Raw genomic sequence first — 21045 nt, forward strand, 5'->3', positions numbered from 1 at the left:
TCGTGCCGGGTCACCATTTGGCACACCCCAGCCCATGGTACGGCATGACCCACGTACTTGGCGTGCCGGGCACCGGGCTGCCCTCAATATATATTTTTTTAAACAACTTTTAAAATAGATATTTATTTAAATAATTTTATTAATTTATGTTTATGTTTTTTTTTTTATTATTATTGTTCTTTTTACTATTATAGTTCTTTATTATTATTTATGTTATTTTTATGGTCGTGTCAGGCCGTGCTTGGCGTGTCGTGCCAGCGGGCCATATTACTGTGCCGCCTGCGGATTTGTGTTGTGCTCGTGCCGGATTTTAAAAATCGTGTTGACGACATGGCGTACTACTCGATCACCATGTTGCAAGCGAGCTCGTGCCGCCCGCATGCCCAGCTCTAGTTGTTCTCTTGACGAAAAAAAAAGGCAAACAAATACCAAATGGCAATTGGCAAATACCCGTAGCAATCTACGGAGTAGCAATGCTATACTTGGGCCATGGATTTCGAATCGTCTACAATTTTTTTTTTTAAATAGAAGATGGACCTAATTACAAGGGCCCTATACCAAATTTCATGAACTACCAACACAACAAAAAGAAGAGTACTCATGTATGGGCCTAAAGCTTTAACCCAGGCTTATTAGGCACTAATTAGTCGGAGTTTTAAGTTTTTAACCGTGCAATTTGGGCAGGAATACAGTATCAACCATGGTAAACTCTGACGTAAAGGTGGGCACGGGCCGTGCCGGCACGCGGGCGGCACGGGCCCGGCACGGGCACGGGTGGCGGCACGACGGCCCACCTGTGGGCCGTGGGCCGTGCCGTGAACAAAAATCCTGGGTCTGGCACGGGCACGGCCCGTGGCACGGCGGGTGGCACGGTGGCCGGCACGTGGCACGGCACGGCCCGTGCCTTATGGCCGTTGGAAAGTAGCCGTTTATGGCCGTTTTCCAACAGCTATAAACGGCTACTTTTCCACCCAATTTCCCACCCAAATCCCCTATAAATACCTCATATTTTCCTCCAAAATTTTCACAATTCATCTCTTCTCTCTTATTCTCTAATTTTCTTACTCCCAAATTCTCAATTCTCAATTCTCAAATTCCTACAAATCATACAATCTTCCTCTCTTTTGTGAAAAGAAAAAAAAAAATTCCTACTCTCTTATAAATTTTACATTTTTACTATTATTACTTTTATTAGTCTACTACCAAAAAAAAAAAAAAAAAAAAAAAAAAAAAAAAAAAAAAAAAAAAAAAAAAATTGTTATATTTACATTCGGGAAATTATAAGTTAAGTTCGAGAAATTATAAATTTGGGAAAGCATTGAAGCGTCATTGTAAGATCTAACTCAACTTTATTTTAATTTGTTATTGTTATTGTTATTGTTATTATTATTGTTATTATTATTATTATTATTATTATTATTATTATTATTATTATTATTATTATTATTATTATTATTATTATTATTATTATTATTATTATTATTATTATTATTATTATTATTGTATTCTTGGAACTACTTAATTATATAAAAACTACTTTCTATTTTAATTGTGGGTTATTTGGATTGTTGAAATCTGTCTAAGGCGGGATTTGGGCTCTGGACAACGTCGATCCTAACCTCTCCTACCTGGGATCTCATTGATCCAAGTAATCTACTATTATTATAATTATTTTTGAAAATTTAATTTATATAAAAACTACTTACTAATTAATTCTCATTGATCTCATTGTTGTTAATTGTTACTTTGTTATTGTTAGTTGTGTTATTATTATTAATTAATCATGGCATCAAACCAGAACGTTTCCTCCTCCTCTAGAAAAGCCAAGTCAAAACGTAGGGAATCACCAAACCCAAACACTTCAATGTCTATGCCCCCCCCCCCCTAACATGCCCTTTCCCTCTTCTAATATGCCCTTTCCAAACACTTCCACCCCTTTCTTTCATCCCCAAAACACGGGAGGGCAAGAACAAATGGATGATATGGCTCCTTGGACCCAATTTCAACAAACCCAATTTCAACAATATGAATTTCCTTTTCCTCCTCCTCCTCCTCCTTCCCAAGGTAGCCAAACACAAGCCTCCGGGTCGAGTGAACCATCCACCCAAAATCCTAACATATTAGAGTGGTGTACCGAAGAGGATTTTGCTCAAACCAAAAGAAAGAGTGAATGTTGGGCACATTATCAATTAAGTAAAGATGGAAAAAAATGCAAGTGTCGGACTTGTGGCAAAATTTTCTCGGCCGATACCAAGGGAGGGACGGGACACCTTACTAGACATACAAAAAAATGTGGTGGACCATCTAGTGATCCAACCCAACCTAAAATTTCTCAATTCCATCCACAAGGTTTCATTTACAATTACGAGAGAGATAGGGATGAACTTGGGAGAATGATTGTACATGCAGAACAACCTTTTCTTTTCGCCGAAAATGATGCCTTCAACAACTATATTAACCGAGCACTACAACCAAAACACAAAAAAATCTCCCGAAAAACCGTTCGATCTGCTGCCATGAAGACTTATCTAGAGTACAAATTGAAATTAGTAAATGAATTAGCTAATCTTCCTAGTAGAGTTTCTTTAACCGCCGATGCATGGGATGGTGGGTACGGACTTCACTATTTATGTGTTACTTGTCATTGGTTAGATAATGAGTGGATGTTACAAAAACGCATTATTCATTTCAAAATGCTTGAATACCCTCATACCGGTCTTAACATTTCACATCATTTAATGCAAGCTATTGATGCATATAGTCTTAGGGATAAAATCATGTCTATGACCTTCGATAATGCAACTTCTATGACATATAGTGCGAATTTGGTCAAATCCCAATTGAACGATGTTATATTAGATGGAGATGCACTTCATGTTAGATGCATTTGTCATGTTCTTAACTTGTGTGTGAAGGATGGAACACAAGCAATTGGTCCATTTTATCACAAAATAAGGAATGCTATTTGCACTATTAATAGCTCTAACATGAGATATCAAGAATGGAAAGGTTTTTGCAGGCAACAACGGATAAAAACCATAAAAATAGCACCGGATTGTCCAACTAGGTGGAACTCCACCTATGAAATGTTGAGTCGGGCAATCGAGTACAAGGTTCATTTAACACTTTTTTATAATATGAAATTTCCACAAAATGCTTTACTTGAAGATGATTGGGCTAATTGTGAAAAATATATGCAGTTTTTACAATTACTATATGGTATGACACATTGTTTTTCTTCTGTATATAATCCTTGTGCTCATTCTTTTCTTAGCAATGCATGTTTACTTGCACAACTTTTTGCGGAACACCGATCACAACATGTTTATCGTGGATATCTTCCATCCATGGAGGATAAATGGCGTAAATATTACACCGATATTCCTATGATTTATATTTTTGCTTCTATTTTAGATCCTAGACAAAAATATGATGGCACCTTTTTATTAATTGATATTTATTATAGTAACATGAATTTTGAAGATGATGTTGAAACTTTTAAGAATAAGGTGACGGATAAGTTTTTTAATTTATATAATGTTTATGAAAGTAAATATGGAACCGTGTCTCGATTTGCCCCTTCTCAAACATCCAAAAATGTAAGTAAACGGGCCAAAGGTTTATTTGCACAAGCTGCTAACTTGATGTCTAAGTATTCAGGTACAAAATCATCATCATCTAGGAGAACACAAAGCGATGTTTCGGAGTTGCAAATGTACTTAAGTTACGACTTCATGAAAGGCATGGACGATGAAGAGAAGTTTGGCCTCGACATCCTCGATTGGTGGAAATCACAAGCCGTGAAACATCCAATTTTGTCGGCAATGGCTCGTGATATTTTTGCTATCCAAGTCTCCTCCGTTGCTTCCGAAAGAGCTTTTAGTGCGTCGGGAAGAGTTCTAGACGATAGAAGAACAAGACTAAAACCCGAAACACTTGAAATGTGTATGTTGCTTCAAGGATTGGTTGGATGCCGAAACTCGTTCTCAAGATCGTACTTATGCACAAAACGACGACGATGAAGGAACGTCGACTTCTTTTAGTTCTCATACTTCTCAATCCACTCAATTGGCGGATGAACTTGAACCTCTAGGAGACGAAGACGAAGATGAAGACGAAGACGACCAATAATAATTACATGATTACATATTTACATTATACACTATTGTATTCTTTTTGTATTATCGAACTTCGTATTTGACAGGGTAAAGTCGTATCCCCTAATCAAAAATAATTACCTAATTCACTAACTAAAGTAGATAGGGAAGTAGGGTCGATCTCCACAGGGAAACAAGTCTTTTTACTCCTAATTAAATATTATAATCTAAATTATTTAAGTAACCAATATCAAAAGTTGAATATGAAACTAAACTAAAAAGAGTAGGAAAAAGGAGAAAATAATATATAAAGGATCTAGGCATAGGTTCACCAATAAATAATACTCCTGGGTAAAATAGGGTAATCAATCATTGACATTGCATAAATAACATGATTAATAGGCTCTCACAATTTATTAACCAACATAGACCTAACAGGCTCTCGCAATTTACTAGATCTAAGTTCTTATTGAAAATAGCCTTTAATATCAAATTAACATCTGCTCGATTCATCAATTTAATATTGCTATACTTTTACAAGCCGCAATTGTAAAATATTAAAACAATCCAATAAGAAATCATCATGTAATACCAACAATCAATAATAGTCAATCATCAATGCATCAATTAATCAGATTGTAAAGGGATCTCGCTACTTATTACAATCACACAATTAATTTATCGGTATTAAATCTCATCTCTCGAATCTTGACTTAACCATTTATAAATTAACTTGCCTATTGAAACTAGACTTAAACATTAATTCTCATCTCTCGATTCTTGAATCAATATTGTCAAACTCATGCATAAAAGATAGGCCTAATCTAGTCACAGAGCATTAAATCAATCAATAGGAAATCAATCTAGCATTGATAATCAACAACAATAATTTACCCCTTCATATTATTTATTAGATCCCCATAAACCCTAGAAATTAAACTACTCACACATAATTAAATATAAACTAAGCAAAGCAATAAAATAAATCATAATCAAAGGAATAAAATAAATAACTAAGATTAAGGGAAGAGAAATCGTCACCAAAATAAATCTGGAATTGATCAAAGAAATAAGAACAAAGGTTTAGAGAGAGAAAACTAAGTAGAGAGAGAAAGTCTAAGAGAAAGGATTAAGAGAAGAAGAAGAAGATCCCCAAAAATCGTATTACGGAGGAGTATTTATACTCCGTACAAAAATCCTAAACTGAAACAAATTAAAACGACGTTAATCGTCTCCTAAATAAACACGCGCCCGATCGGGCGAGGCACCGCCCGATCGGGCGCGCCTTTTTATCTTTAATAGCTATCTCGCGCCCGGCCGGGCGCGTCACCGGGCGCTCCTCCCGCCCGGCCGGGCGCGCCTCCGGGCGCCAGCCTTTTTGGCCGGGCGGATCATTTGGGCCAATATTTGGACTTCGATTGGGCTCCAATTCTTCGGGCCAATCTGGGTTTCCTCTTTGGGTCTTGAATACTCGGTCCAAATGCCCCGGTATCACCTCTACCGAGCCCTTAATCACCGGTTCGATGTCTCTAACCGGCCCTGGGCTATAAACTCTGGTCGTGCTTCTCCAATGTTCGTGATTGCTCCAAAATATCTCGGGAAAATACTCCAAAAGCATAAATCCCTGCAAAAGTCAACCAAATCTACGAAAACACTAGAAAACACCAATTAGTAATAAAAGTGGCTCTAAAGAGCCAAAAACACTACTAATTATGACCAAGGGACGGGGGTAAAATACTATATAAAATGGATACATCAGTATTCCGTATAATAAATGAAGTTATTCAATATTCATACACTATTGTACGATTTTTAATTATCATTACTTATTTTGTAATTTTGTATTATTGAATTATCGTACATTCGTACCGGCTACCGTCATATAATAAAATAAGTTATTCTTCAATTTTTTGTGTTTTCGGATTATCGCACTAGTATTTTTTTATTATTATATGCATTTTTGTTTTTAATTCGTTTTTTTTTAACATTTATTTTTTTTTAAAAAAAAAATAAAAAATAAAGGTAGGCACGGTTTGGCCTGCGGCCCGGCACGGCACGGCCCGCTAGGCACGTGGGCCGTGCCGTGCTGTGGGCTGGGGTGTGCCAATTTCAGGCACGGCACGGCACGGCTCGCCGCGGAGCCGGCACGGCACGGCCCCCACCCTGGCACGGCCCGCGGCGGCACGGGCACGGCCCGTGCCCATGTTTACTCTGACGGTAGTTGCTAGTTAGGGATTAGGGGCAAATGAGTCAAAGTAGTCTATTCAGATTCTAGCTGATCTGAGTTTATATTATATGGAGTATCAATAGTTTTAAGCCTTTAAGTCACTTTATATCAAGTCATTTTATACTGATTTTTTTACCAAGTAAACCTTGGTGGAATTGATGGGAAACTCACCATGTGATTTAAAAGTTTAAACATATAAGGCAATATTTACATGTATATATTTGAGCGTAATTCCATTCAATTTTATTTTTTAAAAAAATTTTATTACTAATAATAAACAAATCAATCACGAGAAATTACAATGATCAACATGAAATTGATAAGTTGGCTATAAATTTAATAAGACATGAGATCAAATCATATTTAAGTAAGCGTGCTTTATAACTATAGTTTTAGATCAAAATTTTCAAATAAAACTAGGGTGACTAACATTCGCATATAATTAATCATGTCAACTTTAGTTATAGTGATAATAAGGAAAATATGTAAACAAATATTTTGATTCATTATATTGATAAAACATAATTTCTATGGGTCCATACAATTGTAACTTACGAAAGCAAAAATTGCATTAATTTATTAAGTTGAGAACACAATGGTAGAGAACGAGGATTCAATTTGCATTTCCTCCAATCCTAATCAGGTCAGATACACATATTAATTGCGGTTTCTTTATTGATTTTAGATCTCCTCCTTAAACGTTCTAGTGTTCTACCAACCTCATGAAATTGGGCCTTTGTTCACCAAAATCATCCCCTCCCTCTCTATTTTTTATACTTCGATTTATATTTATTTTTTTTTTATAAAAATCTCTTTATATAATTATTTATTTAACGGACAAAGATCAACCCATCAATAACGAAGTAGGACCAACTGCTGAGGTGTACGGTAGAGATTCAACCCAATAGTCAAGTGGACTACATTGCATTTCATCAACAAAGAGAAAGAAAAACCTTTGGATATTTACAACAACAAAGAAGTTCCAATTATAATCACACAATAAGGGTAAAACCGTAATTATATTCTCACCCTTAAAATTAAAAAAAAAACAGCACTCGTATAAAAGAAAGAATTGCGAGCACACTTGATTGTTCTCTCACACAATCAAAAAGTCTCCCCCAACATAACACCCCCGCCTCCAAACCCGAAAATACTAGCCGCGAAGGCGTTACCTAAACAAAAACTCGTATTTTTCATAATTTCACCAAATTTAAATTTGATAAATAAATTATTATTTAAACTTGTATTTCATTTTAATCGTCTTAAAACCCTAATTAAACGAAATTAGAAATGAAAGCAAACAATTAGATAAGCCTGATGATTATTAATATAAATATTACTTGTATTGTATAAGAGGAAGGAAGAGTGAGAGATTTAAGATTTATTAGTAATAATAATATTATGGAGGAGAAGGAAGAAGAAACGACGTCGTCGAATAATGGAGAGATGGAGAAGAGAGAAAAGGAGGAAGGCGAAGAACAAGCATGGGGAACATTGGAAGAGCTTTTGTTAGTGTGTGCCGTCAACCGCCATGGATTCAATAGCTGGGACTCCATTTCTACGGAACTCCAGAAACGTATCAAACACTCTTCTCTCAACAACAACGACAAAAACGACGTCGTTAACGACGCCGATAACAACGCCATCGAAGGCGGCGGTGAAGATACAGTTGATGGTTCGTTTTCGTCGGGAAACTGCCGGAAAAAGTACGTTCACTTGAAGCGGCGGTTTGAGGAGGCGGCGGAGACGGTGGAGGAAGCCGGCGAGGAACACCTTGTGCGTATGGTGGATGAGTTACGGAAGCTTCGAGTCGAGGAGTTGAAGCGCGAGGTTCATCGGCACGACGTTTCGATCGTGTAATTAGATTTATTAATTTTAATTTAATTTATTTTATTATTATTCCGATCTATGAGTTTTTTTTTTTTTTTTTAAATTTTAATTTATTTTTTGGATTGAGATCTGATTAGTTTATATTAATGGTGAGAACAGGTCGTTGCAATTGAAGGTGAAGAGATTAGAGGAGGAGAGAGAAAGCAGTAAAGTAAAGGCAGAAGAAGAAGATGAGGATGAACAACAACAACAACAAAGACAACAAGATGATGATGAAGAAGAAGAAAAGACAGTATTATTATCAGATCTGAGGATTAAACCGGAAGAAAATGCGACACAAAAAGGAGATGAACCGGAGAGATCTTCGGTCGAGAAGGTTATAACCGCTGACTCGGCGGAGAATCGTTCATCCAACTCGACCAACCACCCGAAAACCGACAATATAAAACCTGTGAATGATTCGAAACGGGGTGAACCGGGGGCGGTTCGGGTGGAGTGGAAGAGGAGTGAACCGGGTGGTGGCGATAGTAATAGGAAAGTGAACCGGCTTAGTGAGTCGTTGTCGGAGTCGAGGAGGGAAAGCACAAGGCAGCAAAGCAGTGACGTTCAGAGTTCCGCTAGCTTGTCGAAAAAGAAACGACGTCGTTTTAGGGGGGATAGCGGTGACGAATTGGAGGTCGAGGAGGTTTTGCCCGCTAATAAACGGATTAATGCGAAATCTCAACCGTTGATTCGGTTCTTGGAGAGCCTCCGGTCTCATAAACATGGCTCTGTTTTCCAACGTCGGCTTCCTAGTCAGGTAAATTTTATTACTAGTACTTCATATTTTACTTTTTACCGTGGTAAATTTTAATTTAATAAAAGGAGTATATAAGTAACCATTACAACAACAAATTTCGAATTATATGCCAATAATCATTACGTGTAGTAATGTAATTTAAGTGTTTTTGGACCAACTAAATTGATACCAATAGTAAGTTTTAGTTTAGTTATATTGTGACTATTTTATCAACACTGGTTAGTAGAGGTGTCAATTCGGATAACCGGATGGAGTTTGGGTCGGGTCTGTTCGGGTCGGATCTGTTCGGATCAAAATTATCCTTTTAACTCGGGTCGGGTCGGATCGGATCAAATTCGGGTCGGGTCAAATTCGGGTCATGGTCTATCGAGTCCGGGTCGGATATGGGTCGGGTCAACTCCAGATCGGTTCACTTTCGGATCGGATAAATTTGGATCGGGTTTAAAACGGATTTAACCGGATAACTTCGGGTCGGATGAATTTGGGTCGGGTTGATTACGGTTCGGATGATTTCGGTTCGGTCAAGTTCGGTTTGATTAAGATAAGGTTGATCCGTTGATTCATTAAATGGTCAGTTTCAATTCAATTCCTTTTTGTGTTTGGCTGGATTTTGGTCGAGCTGACCAAATTCATATCCAAATAAGGTTATTTTTAATCTAGAGATATTATTGAGTTTTTACCTTATTATTGGTTCAATATGATTATTAATTACGAAGCACGAAGTTTTAGTTTTCTCATTTGATCAAGTTATGTATAATTTTTATCTTAAAGAAAAATTGAGATTGAATAATTATTGATAACTTATCATACTTATATAAGTGAGACCAAGCTAGTGATATATTAAGTTATTAACGAGTAATAGTTACATATGGTGATATATACAAAAAAGAATATCAATTTTTTAAGGTTATTACAAGGTTACAACTATTCATCAATTGTACAATCTTACGAGGTTATGAGTACTGTACTATTAGTTTAGTTTATTACTAGTTCAATTTGTATAAGATATTTGTTAGAGTTGTTAGAATTACTTTATTACTAATTCAATTTTTATATTAAAAACTTGACTTTATACATATTGATAGTTAATTGTTACTATGTACATTCTTTTTATTTGAGCATAAATTATTGCATATGTATGTAGTGTGTATATAACCGTACGATGTATAATGCCTATAATTCTATGATAATGCACAGTTGTAGAGGAAGTAGTAATGAAGGAACGTTGTGTATTTGTAAATACATAACAATGATTAAAATGTTCTAAAAAACACATGGTAGAGAGAGGAAAAAGGAGAGAGATAGGAAGAAAGAGCTCTTTATATGGACCCCACCTACTTTTTGGTCAGATTGTCTCACGTGATGGGTTTGTAGTAAATTTAAGACTTCAGACTATTTTTTTTTAGTAAAAAAGTTAACTTATTAATAATTAGTAAATATATTTTATAAGAACTTGAATAAAAAGGTCAATAATCAATTATGGTCGGGTTAAATTTGGATCGGGTAAAATCAAATCGAGTTAAAATCGGGCCGGGTTAATATCAGTTCGGGTCAAAACAGATCGGATCTGATCGGTTATTTGTCGGGTCAATTTCGGATCGGGTTGAGCTCAGGTCGGGTCAAATCGGTTCGGGTGGAGTTCAGGTCGGGTCAAATCGGATTCGGGTTGAGTTCAGGTCGGATCAAATCGGTGTCGGGTTAAGTTCAGATCGGGTCAAGTTCGGATTCGGGTTGAGTTCAGTTCGGTTACAGTTCGGGTTTGGGTCTTGAATTTCTCGGATAAAATCGGATCGGTTACAGTTCGAAACGGATAATTTTTTTCGGGTCGGTTCGGGTTTGACACCTCTACTGGTTAGTCATTAGTGGTTACACTTTACACCGAGATCAATTTAATCAAATTTGAGGGCAATTCTGTCAAATTAGAAGTGAGTGTTATAATAACAAGATAATCTGTAAAAAAAAAATAAAAATTGCAAAACGATTATGATTTGCATGGGTGATATGAGTAATTTTTTAACTTATTACAATTTTTTTTACATAGAATCTATTTATTTATTTAATTTAGGAGTATATATAAATGTATAAATTTATCTTATCCATTTGATAGAGATTATTACATGTACGGTATTATATTAGTAGTATTTTGACCATCCTAAATTATTACGGTACAGGATAATAGATTGTTTTTTTAAATGACATTTATTTTGAATTTGAGCCATTATTATTAGTATCATACATTAATTCCCAACTTTTAGATCCAATTAGTGGGGGTGAGTCTCTCACTCTAAGATATTTATCCATCTTTCTTTTCCGATTTTACTTCTTTGTTATATTCCCCTTTCTTCCACGGAATATTTGCTTATGCCACATATGTAGTGTTTTTTGTAGAGAGCACGAGTGTTTAGTTACAATTATGTTAGAGGATAAATACACAAATAAAAAAGATAAGAGACAAGATTTTTAAGGCTTTAATTTTTTAATTTCCGACCTATTAAGTCAAAGAATAAAAGAGAATAGACAACAAATGAGAGTATGCATTTAAACCATGAAATTTTATCAATTAAGAAAATAGAAGTGTATAGTCATTTATTTTAAATCAACCAAAAAGATAATCGAAATATCTTGTTAATAAAAGAGTAATAACTAAAATTGGATTGGAGGAAGTAACATAATAATATTGCTCCGTACTTGTCTTGCATAGTGTCCTTCGTAATGATCCCTTTATTGTAGGCTTGTAGCAAGTGAGTCGAGTTTATAGGTTCTCCTCTCGAATTCGAGGTCTTGGGTTCGAAGTCCAGTAGAGGCAAAAAGGTGGGGTAGGTTGTATTTAGGAGGTCTTATGAGATAGCCTTATACAGTTGAACCCTCCATTATTTAGTTTTTTAAACAAAAAAATTTGTTTGTTGTTCGATAATCTCTTTCTATTTAAATATTTTCTCAATTTATATAGTCATGTTTTTATATAGACAATGTAGTTTTTATCATTTCTTGTTTTTCTCTCTATTCTAACACATTCTCTGCCTCTCTTAAACTCTCTATCTACCTTTTTTATTTTATTTTATTTTTAAAATTAAGATATTATACAAATATGATTTTTTTTTTAAATTAATGAGTATTTATTAATATGAAGTATAATAAAAAAATATTCATGTGAAATTTTATTAGATCTATTTCAATGTGTTAATATCAATTTTTATTATACTCCTTATTTTGTAGTACTCCTAATAATTGTGCATCCGGTTGAACCTTCATATCGCCCAGAAAACACCAATGTTGGTATCCCATTAAATTAAAATACGTAGTGCCCTCAAAAAAAAAAAAAAAATAAAAAAAAAATAAAAAAATAAAAATAAATTACGTAGTATCAAAAGAGCGAGTGAGATTTGAAGTTGGGGACAATTGAATTTTTGGCCTTGGGGATGTTTTGTGAAAGAGTGTGAGAAAAGGAAATTAATTCGTGCCAGGTCAGCATCACGGTAGTGGACATGCAAAAGAGCAGTATGGGGACATAGGTGTTATTTCATGAATTTGCATGGGTATTTTTGTCAACAAGTTTTTGATTGGTCTTTCTGCTTTATGAACATGAAACGATAATTTTTTTTCTTTTCTTTTTTTTTTTTTCAATAAACGGAAATAATAGTATTAGAAACCTTGAAGAATTGATTCATGGTCCCCTTCCCCCTTCCCTTATTTTTTTTAATTCCCAATTAAATTTAGTTGTACTTCTTCCGTCTTTTTATTAGAAAGAGTTTTTTCATTGGAATCAAGGAAGTTGATTGAGATTATAAATATTCATGTGGAATTAGAGAAAGATAGAGAAAAAAAAGTGATCGAGAATTATTGAAGAGATAGTAAAAATGTAAAGAATTGATGTCAAAAGAAAAAAAAAATGACAAATCATAAAAAAAAAAGTAATATTTTCAAAAAGTAGAATCTGTAGATAAAAATAAACTTGTAATAATGACTTTTAATAAAAAGAACGCAGGGAGTAGTATTTAGAAATATATTCGTACTTGAGTACACCTTTCATTTGTTTTTGTTGGTCAATCTTTGGCCATTTTTCTCTTATCAAAAAAATATAAATGTAATCAACAAATAGAAATAAAAGGTGTATGAATTTATCATATTAATCTGATTTAAAAAGAAATGATATAAACAAGAATCTTTTGTATAATACGAAGTAGTAAGACAAGACACTCTCTTCGCTTTAGGTTGAGAATTTAAATGTTATGCTATTACTCAATAAATCACCATATTTGCTACTCAGTTTTATTTGTTTTTATTATCTTTTTTAAAGTTTATATAAACCAGGCGAATGAAATTGAGTAACACTTTTCCTTTTCATCCTTGAAAACAAATGTGCCACATTTACAAAAAGAAAAAAACGGTGATTGTCCTAAATAAGTAAGATTATGTATGATTTGTATAGATGTTAAAGTGTAACTTTAATTTATCAACTTTTTACGTTTTCTTATAATAAGTATATGTAGTATATAAAACTGAATTTTCAAGTATATGCCTATATAAGTTTTCACCAAGACTCCTAGAGACCAAATATAATTGTTCAAAACAAAAAGGTTTTTTTTTTTTTTTTTTTTTTTTTTTTTTTTTTTTTTTGTGTGTGTGTGTGAAAAGTAGTGAAAATATTCTTGGCAAACGGCAAGATGAACGGAAAGCCGTTAGGTGTAAGTGGGGCCTTTTAAAACTTTGACCTTTTCCTTAATTATATTTTGTGCTTCTCTTTGAAAAGCTGGGACGACGTACTATTATGATTATCATTGATATTGTGGAGCCGATATAGTACGTGCGTGTTTTGGTCTATTTTACGTGCCAAACTTTACGTAAATACTTACCTTTGGCCTTTGGTTCAAGTCCTCAACTCCTCATATCTAGGGACTAGAGTGCTCGTATCTTGCTTAGGTTGGATACATACTATCGAACACATAACTTTAATTATAAATATCTTAATTTATACATTAATTTTTACTTTTTTTTTAACAAATTAGGTGTTTTTCTTGTCTAGTTTTTTTTTTTTTATTTTTATTTTTTATTTTTATTTTTTTTATTTTTAACTTTTTAAAATACCTTAACTCGCCAATTTTATTTATTTATTTATTTATTTATTTTTCGCTATTAATATATGCAATTATGTGTAAAGAAACTAGAGATTTGGGAATAAAGGGGCCAATATAACTTATTTAAACCTGATTAGAGAAAGTATGTATCGAAGTTTAAACGTGTCTAGAAAAAGCATGTATGTACTCGGCATGGGCATGATCATTTTCCCGTTCCCAACTAATTTAAATGTGACTAGAAAAAGTTTGTATGTTACTTGCATGTCCTTATTGAAATTGTTGAAGTTGCATGTCCCACGATTATTACCAAAATTTAACTTTTTTATGTACTAAATACTATAGAGTAATCATCTTCCTTAGTACTCCGTAATAATTAGAAATTACCCGATCAAGGTGTTTTAATATTCCGTAGTTTATACTCCATAATTTTGGATGAAGAGGTAACAAATTTATCTATTTTGGGATGATGTAAGATCGTAAACCAGAAAAAGAAGTCAAGGAATTTCTTTTACGGGTGTTGAACACAATTAGCACGCTATTCATGTTGTTTGTAAATGGAAACCATAAATTGGAAAATGTTCATTTCTCTGACGAGAAGTATCATTCCATATATGCTATTTCTTTCAGATGATCCACGTGAAACCAGTTTCACCAATTTAAGTTGTTAGCTCTTTGTCCCTCGATATTATATTGAGTCTTATTGACATACCCCGCTTAAACAGTGAATGGACTCATGACTCATTGTTCTTGCTGGGGTTTACATTACATGGGTTGAGAGTTCGAATAAATTAGAATAGATAAACAACTTTTATAATTAACTTTTAGCAAAGGTACCCTTTTGTATATTTTTTTTCTTTTGAGTTTTATTTAGCTATAATTTGACCAACTATAAACTTAGTGATATTTTAAAATTAGTTTATTAAATATTATTAAATCCTTAAATTTTGACTAATAGGCATAGGCTAGTAGGCTATATAAAAAAAATACTTGTATTCCTTTGGTGTTGTTTTTATAAAGGGCTAAAACGTAAAAATAAGGGTGTTGATTTGTCTTCTTATAATATACGCGTGGCGGCGTGGGTGTCGTGTTGTGACACGCACGTTTAGTTAGGAGTACTTACATTAGTTACATGAACATTAACATATCATCTTCATGCACCTTTCTTTACACATACGTATAAATAACATGCCTCTATGTCGTTAAACTATGCATGCATACGAATTATGGAGTACTTCACTACTTAGTGACTTTTCGAAAATGAGACATCTTTCTTTCATTCTTTGCTTAACTACCTTAATGATGTATGAAGATTTTGAACCATAAATCATTCATTAAAATACTGTTTAAAGTTCATTAAAATGTTTTTTTTTCCTGTTTTGAAATGACCCCTCTTTTTCAGAGTAGTTGTTTACTTGAATATAATTGAAATATTTAAACTAAAATTATCTTTAATGTTAGGAAAAAAATATTGTTAGTTGATGTATACTTCATATTAATTTAGCCATTTTAATCTTAAATAAAGTCCTAGGATTACATTTAAATGGTGTTTAGATAATATTTACGGGAAGGATTCATAGCCTTAATGATGATCAATGTCGTATTATAATTTGAAAACTATTTAGTATTAATAAAGTATTTTATTTTGGAGTTTTAGGGGCATCTGATTTCAGGCTCTCCTTGATTTATGCTGTCATTGTTTATTATTACTCGGTACTTAACGAATAAATTGCTAAAGAAAGGAGGAAAATGAGGATGTTATGCTGTATTGTCAACCAGTTACATTTGAGCTGCTCCTTTGTCCGTACACTAGATTAATTTAGCCACTTGCTGATTCTACTACCCCATCTCACTGAATTGACATCAAAGACCCCGTGCCCTTAATTTATACGTCATCCGTTTATTTGTAGATGTAACATTTTACATTTTACACCGTTCATAATTTGACGCACATTTCTTGGACTATTTGGTGATCTATAGTTAAGTGAGGCATGGTTACGTGAGACTTTATTAGATTCGTACATTTTTGTTTGATTATCGACTTTTGTAATAGGAGAGATAGTTATACTCTCACTTGGGTGTATCGTACACCCATGAGTATTTTGTATTCATTTTGATTGTTTTTCATTTAATCATCAAATAAACAGCAAAAACTAACTTTAAGTTAATTGGGTGTACGGTGCTCCCAGGTGTATATAATAAATTCTACTATGACTCTATATGCTAGTATCATACAGAGTGTAATGCTTTTTGCTCACATTTTTTTATCTTCAGTAAAATTTTCTTACACCATTTGGGTGTTGCAGGAAACTGAAAAATACAGGAATGTTATCCGTCAACACATGGATTTAGATACAGTTCAATCCAGACTTGACAAGGGTATATACTGCGATTGTCATCCCAAATTTTACCGTGACCTCATCCTTACATTCACCAATGCGGTGCTCTTTTACCGTAAGAGCACCGCAGAGCATATTGCAGCCAAGGAACTTCGGAGGTTGGTGATGGACGAAGTCGCCCAAAAAACCCGTAAGCCCAAGGTCCAACCAAGGAAACCGGACCAGGAACCTCAAAACCTCGAACCTGTGGTGAAGAAACCCAGATCTTCTACGACCATGGTTGTATGCAGGAGACGTATCTCCAACTCAATGCAAGCATTGTCAGATGGCATGAAGAAGGCGGATACTAATCATACTACAAGTACTACTAATAGTAAGAATAATATTAGTAGTAATGTGGTGAATGGACACGAGGAGAAAGTAAAGCCTGATCACAGTCAGAAGAGAGTTAATGGTAGTAATAATATCAGCAGTGGTTCTCTTTCGAATAAGAAAGAAAAGGAGAAAGAAGGCGATAAGGGTGGTGGTGGTGATGAAAACTTGAAGAAGTTGCTTACAAGAGAGAGATCGAATTTGGGGAACGGAGGCTTGCGTTTGAGTAATAGCAATGGGAAGAAGATCATAAGTAAAGAAGGTAATAAAAGGGAAAAAATGGGGAATGTTAGTAAAGATAGTAAACAGGAGAGCTCCGAGGGTGAGAGGGCCGAAGCAATGGAAAGGAGGAAGATAAACAACGCGGCTCAAAAGCAAGAGAAAGGCACACTAACCCCTGTTTTGAAGAAACAAGGTGTGGCCAAGTTTTTGAAGAGGATGAAGCAAAATTCGCCATCTAGTCAAGAGAAGGCGAAAAATAATGACTCTGAGGAGGATGAGGAGGAAGGAGGGGTAAGAGAAAAAACCCAAGGTACTAACAATAGTAATGCTAGAAAGGCAGGTGGGAATTTGAAGAAGAATATTATTAAAGATGTAGAGGTGATGAATACAACGAGGAGGAGTTCAGGAAGAAGGGGCGAGAAGGAGGCAGCTGCGTCGAGGAGAGGGATTGGTAGGCCGCCAAAACGGAAGGCAGCGATGATGAGTGGTAGTACACCGGATTCAGCGAAAGGTGGAAGGTCTGGTGGTAGAGATGGTGGTGAAAAATTTAAGAAAAAACCTAGGAGATAAAATGGTTGAGTTTGTATTAGTAGTTTGTAGTCCTTTGTTGTACATTTTAAGATGTGATGTTCATTTTGGGTTCCCTTAATTCTAGCTTTGTTGTATACATGGAGGGCTAGCTTTAAGGCCTTCATTAGACTTTAGTTGTTAGAATAGAGGAAGATAAGAAAGAAATGCTTGCATTTGTAGAGTAGTTTCGTATAAGCAAGTTTCAATATTTATGGTATCTGCACTTTAATGGTTTTTGTTAAATTTTTTTACAAATGGGATTAATGGGTTATGGTCATGGAAATTTGGCCCAAATGAGTTTATGAATAATGGAAAATTGGCCCATCTTTATTTTTTGCATCAATTGAAGAGTTTATGCTCCGCATATTATTTATGTTAACCATGTATAACTTCCTATCCCATTTATACAAAAAAATTGCAGTATTATTGTGTTTAAGTTCTTACTCTCTTATGGAGACTTGTTTTCAAGTTGAGCTATTGAATCAAATTTTAGGTCGCTTAATGCCTACATTGAAATATTTTATAAGTAAGATTGACCCATGTAAAGATATAAATATTTATTATTTAAGATAGGCTATCCCATCTACTACCTCTAATTTGAAGTGAACAATTTGAGTTTTCTCAAGATCTTTTTTTATTTGTGTACAAACCATTATATTTGGTCTACTTTGTATCTCATACTCTACAAAGAAATCCAAAAGAATTCAGTTGCAAACCTCGATTTAAATTTAAATTATTAGTTAACTGTCTTTATTCCAATGAGTATATACGATCTTGAATTGTGACTTGATAGAGACATGTGGAAACTTGACAGGTCGTAGAATATTTAATCAAACATAATTACCCTTATTCATCGACAAATTTCTTCATACACACTTGGGATGTAGTTTAGTTTGTTCATTTATAAAGAATCAATGATTATGGTTCGATCATGTATATAACACTCATGTGTACAAAAGTATAATGCACACCTCTAATTAGTTGTCATTTACTCATTAATAGAAGTTTGTATTAGACCATCTAACCAAACACACTACTCGTATCTATTTTAGAGAACAGATAAAGAAATCTGATAACTAAGGAAAAATCGAAAGGGGACATACTAGAAGAGTAAGGGAAAATGGTTGGGAAAAAGAAAAATAATGAAAAGGACATATCTAACCAATTATTTTACCCTTAATTTTCGCCAATTTGAGAGACAAACTCCTCAACCCCCTATGAAAGAAAATCAAGATTGCCTTCACTCTTCTTCCTTTTAGGCTTCCCCATCACCAAAAATCTGTCCAACCATATTTTATACATTTATTTATTTCATTATTTATGACCCAATTTAAAGTTTTAGAATTAAATTGAATCACCTTGATAATATTCTTCCACTCAAACAAACAAAAGTCCTAATTTTCTCAATCCCTTTTCTTTGAAAACTTTTCCTTTCCCAAAAAAAAAAGAGGGGATTTTTCTCTCACCTACAATGTCTAGTGAATCAGTTACTATTGAAGGAAGTGATGGAGTAAATCTAAAATCAAGAATATTTAAACCCACAAAAAATAATATAGATGAAAATTTGGGTATTGTTTTGGTTCATCCATATTCAGTTTTAGGTGGTTGTCAAAGTTTATTAAGAGGAATGGCAACTGGGTTAGCAAATGCTGGTTATTTGGCTGTTACTTTTGATATGAGAGGTGTTGGTAGGTCAACTGGTAGTAAATCTGTTTCTGGGTTTGCTGAGGTTAAAGATGTAATTTCGGTTTGCAAATGGGTTTGTGAAAATCTGTCTATTAATAGGATTTTGCTGGTGGGTTCTTCTGCAGGTATAATTTCTATTAATCTTGTTCAATATTGTTATTATTACTGTATTATTGATGATTTTAATGTTATAGTTTTATGGGAGATCGATTTTTGAATTTGGTGTTATATTATGCTTATTATATGGTATGTTTTGGTGATGAACTTGTGTGTTTTTGGTGTGAAGAGTGATTTGATCATAAAAAGTTTATGAAAAAGTGTCTTAATTGTTTTTGTTTTGATAATTAAGTCGGATCTATTCATGGGAATTTGACCTTTTATGGAAAATTATGGGGAATTTGGATATGACTTTTAGATTCATCATCATACTATTTGAAAGGAATTCTTGGTTGTCCTTTTCAGGAGAAAAAGCAGAGGAATTGCTAACTTTGAGGTGTGGAAATTGATACTGTAGTGTTTCCTGCTTTCTACTTGTATCTAAGTTTGATCTGAATTGAAATCTAAAGTTAGTTGGTGTGATTCATTGATATGAAGCATTGTGGAAGCTGCTGGTTATCTGTTTCATGTTTATTACTATGAACTATGTCGAACTCGGAAATTTGTTTCAATTGATTATTTCATGTCAATAAAGTCTTGTAGTTATGTCAGCTGCAATATTACAGAATGTATCTCTGCTTTAGGTCCATTTCTTGACAGACTGTAGGATCTCAATCTTTTTAATGTTGATGATCTCAACTAGAATAGCTTCATATAGATATGTTCTGATTGCATTGGTAAATAAGTGACATTTTGATGATTTGCTCTCATCTTTCCCTGTCTTGCATCTAATCTTTCCTTTCAAACAACCCAATCTCCTGAAATCGGGACTGGAGAGGAAATATATGAAGTTATAGAAGGTTGAAATGAAAGACAAAAGGCTGTATGTATAGCTTAGGAACTTTTTTCCTCTATGAATAGGAAGCTTGGCATTCTTTCCTGCATATGCTTTCTGTTTGCCATTCAGCAGCCTAATTGGTTTTCTTTTTCTTATTTGTTCAATTGCTTTTGCATGCTCATCTGAATCATTACATACATGTTGATATCTGTGTGCAACAAATTGAAGAAAGTTTAAAAGGATAATTTCAATGTCAGTTTGTCACTTTGTGACCGCAGATTAACCAAAGTAATCATTTTACAGGATGGTCATTAAATATGATTACGAAGTATCTGTTAAAATTTTAAATGAACGGTATTTCTTTACAGAGTTTAATTTATCAAACACCGATAATTAGCTTCCTTAGCATGTTCCGTCTTTTGGATCAGGTGCACCAATTGCTGGTTCGGCTGTTGATCAGGTTGAGCAAGTGGTAGGTTATGTGAGCATAGGATATCCATTTGGTATGATGGCATCAATCCTCTTTGGAAGGCACCATAAGGCTATCTTGCAGTCTCCAAAACCAAAGCTTTTCGTTATGGGAACACGGGATGGCTTTACAAGTGTCAAGCAGTTGCAGAATAAGCTAAGCTCAGCTGCAGGCCGTGTTGAGACACATCTTATTGAAGGTGCTAGCCATTTTCAAATGGAAGGTCCTGATTTTGATTCTCAAATGGTTGAGTTGATTGCAAAGTTTGCAGAATCTCTATAGGTGACGGGTGGGTAAAACTCCCTCTATTTGTGCCTATATCAACAAGCAATCTGATAGATTTTCCGATGCACTAGTAGCAGCAAAATAAAAAAAAATCGGAAAATGGTGGTGGTAATATGTGCAGATAATGAGTATTGCATACTAAC

At 34.3% G+C, this 21045-nt stretch overlaps 2 protein-coding genes across 2 annotated transcripts; both read left to right on the forward strand.

Annotated features, from left to right (window-relative positions):
- The first annotated feature begins 7404 nt into the window (after positions 1-7404).
- Positions 7405-17745, forward strand: LOC145574141 (uncharacterized). The gene is made up of 3 exons (XM_081631882.1): positions 7405-8180; positions 8314-8953; positions 16332-17745. Exons 1-3 carry the CDS (start codon positions 7726-7728, stop codon positions 17526-17528), a joined length of 2292 nt encoding a protein of 763 aa, XP_081488008.1. The 5' UTR covers positions 7405-7725; the 3' UTR covers positions 17529-17745.
- Positions 17746-18665: 920 nt separating this feature from the next.
- On the forward strand, positions 18666-21044 carry LOC145574143 (uncharacterized). The gene is made up of 2 exons (XM_081631885.1): positions 18666-19339; positions 20577-21044. The coding sequence occupies exons 1-2, from the start codon at positions 19000-19002 to the stop codon at positions 20897-20899; spliced, it is 663 nt and encodes a 220-aa protein (XP_081488011.1). The 5' UTR covers positions 18666-18999; the 3' UTR covers positions 20900-21044.
- The last annotated feature ends 1 nt before the right edge of the window (position 21045 follows it).

Source organism: Chenopodium album, chromosome 13, assembly GCF_948465745.1.
Source record: "Chenopodium album chromosome 13, dcCheAlbu1.1, whole genome shotgun sequence".
Classification (NCBI taxonomy): Eukaryota; Viridiplantae; Streptophyta; class Magnoliopsida; order Caryophyllales; family Amaranthaceae; genus Chenopodium; species Chenopodium album.

What these genes read in the sequence shown, in the direction of transcription:
- LOC145574143 (XM_081631885.1), top strand. Translation starts at nt 19,000, where the DNA reads ATGTCTAGTGAATCAGTTACTATTGAAGGAAGTGATGGAGTAAATCTA. An exon ending in GCTGGTGGGTTCTTCTGCAG is followed by an intron (nt 19,340 to 20,576) that starts GTATAATTTCTA and finishes CTTTTGGATCAG; the next exon opens with GTGCACCAATTGCTGGTTCG.
- LOC145574141 (XM_081631882.1), top strand. Translation starts at nt 7,726, where the DNA reads ATGGAGGAGAAGGAAGAAGAAACGACGTCGTCGAATAATGGAGAGATG. An exon ending in CGGCACGACGTTTCGATCGT is followed by an intron (nt 8,181 to 8,313) that starts GTAATTAGATTT and finishes TGGTGAGAACAG; the next exon opens with GTCGTTGCAATTGAAGGTGA. An exon ending in AACGTCGGCTTCCTAGTCAG is followed by an intron (nt 8,954 to 16,331) that starts GTAAATTTTATT and finishes TGGGTGTTGCAG; the next exon opens with GAAACTGAAAAATACAGGAA.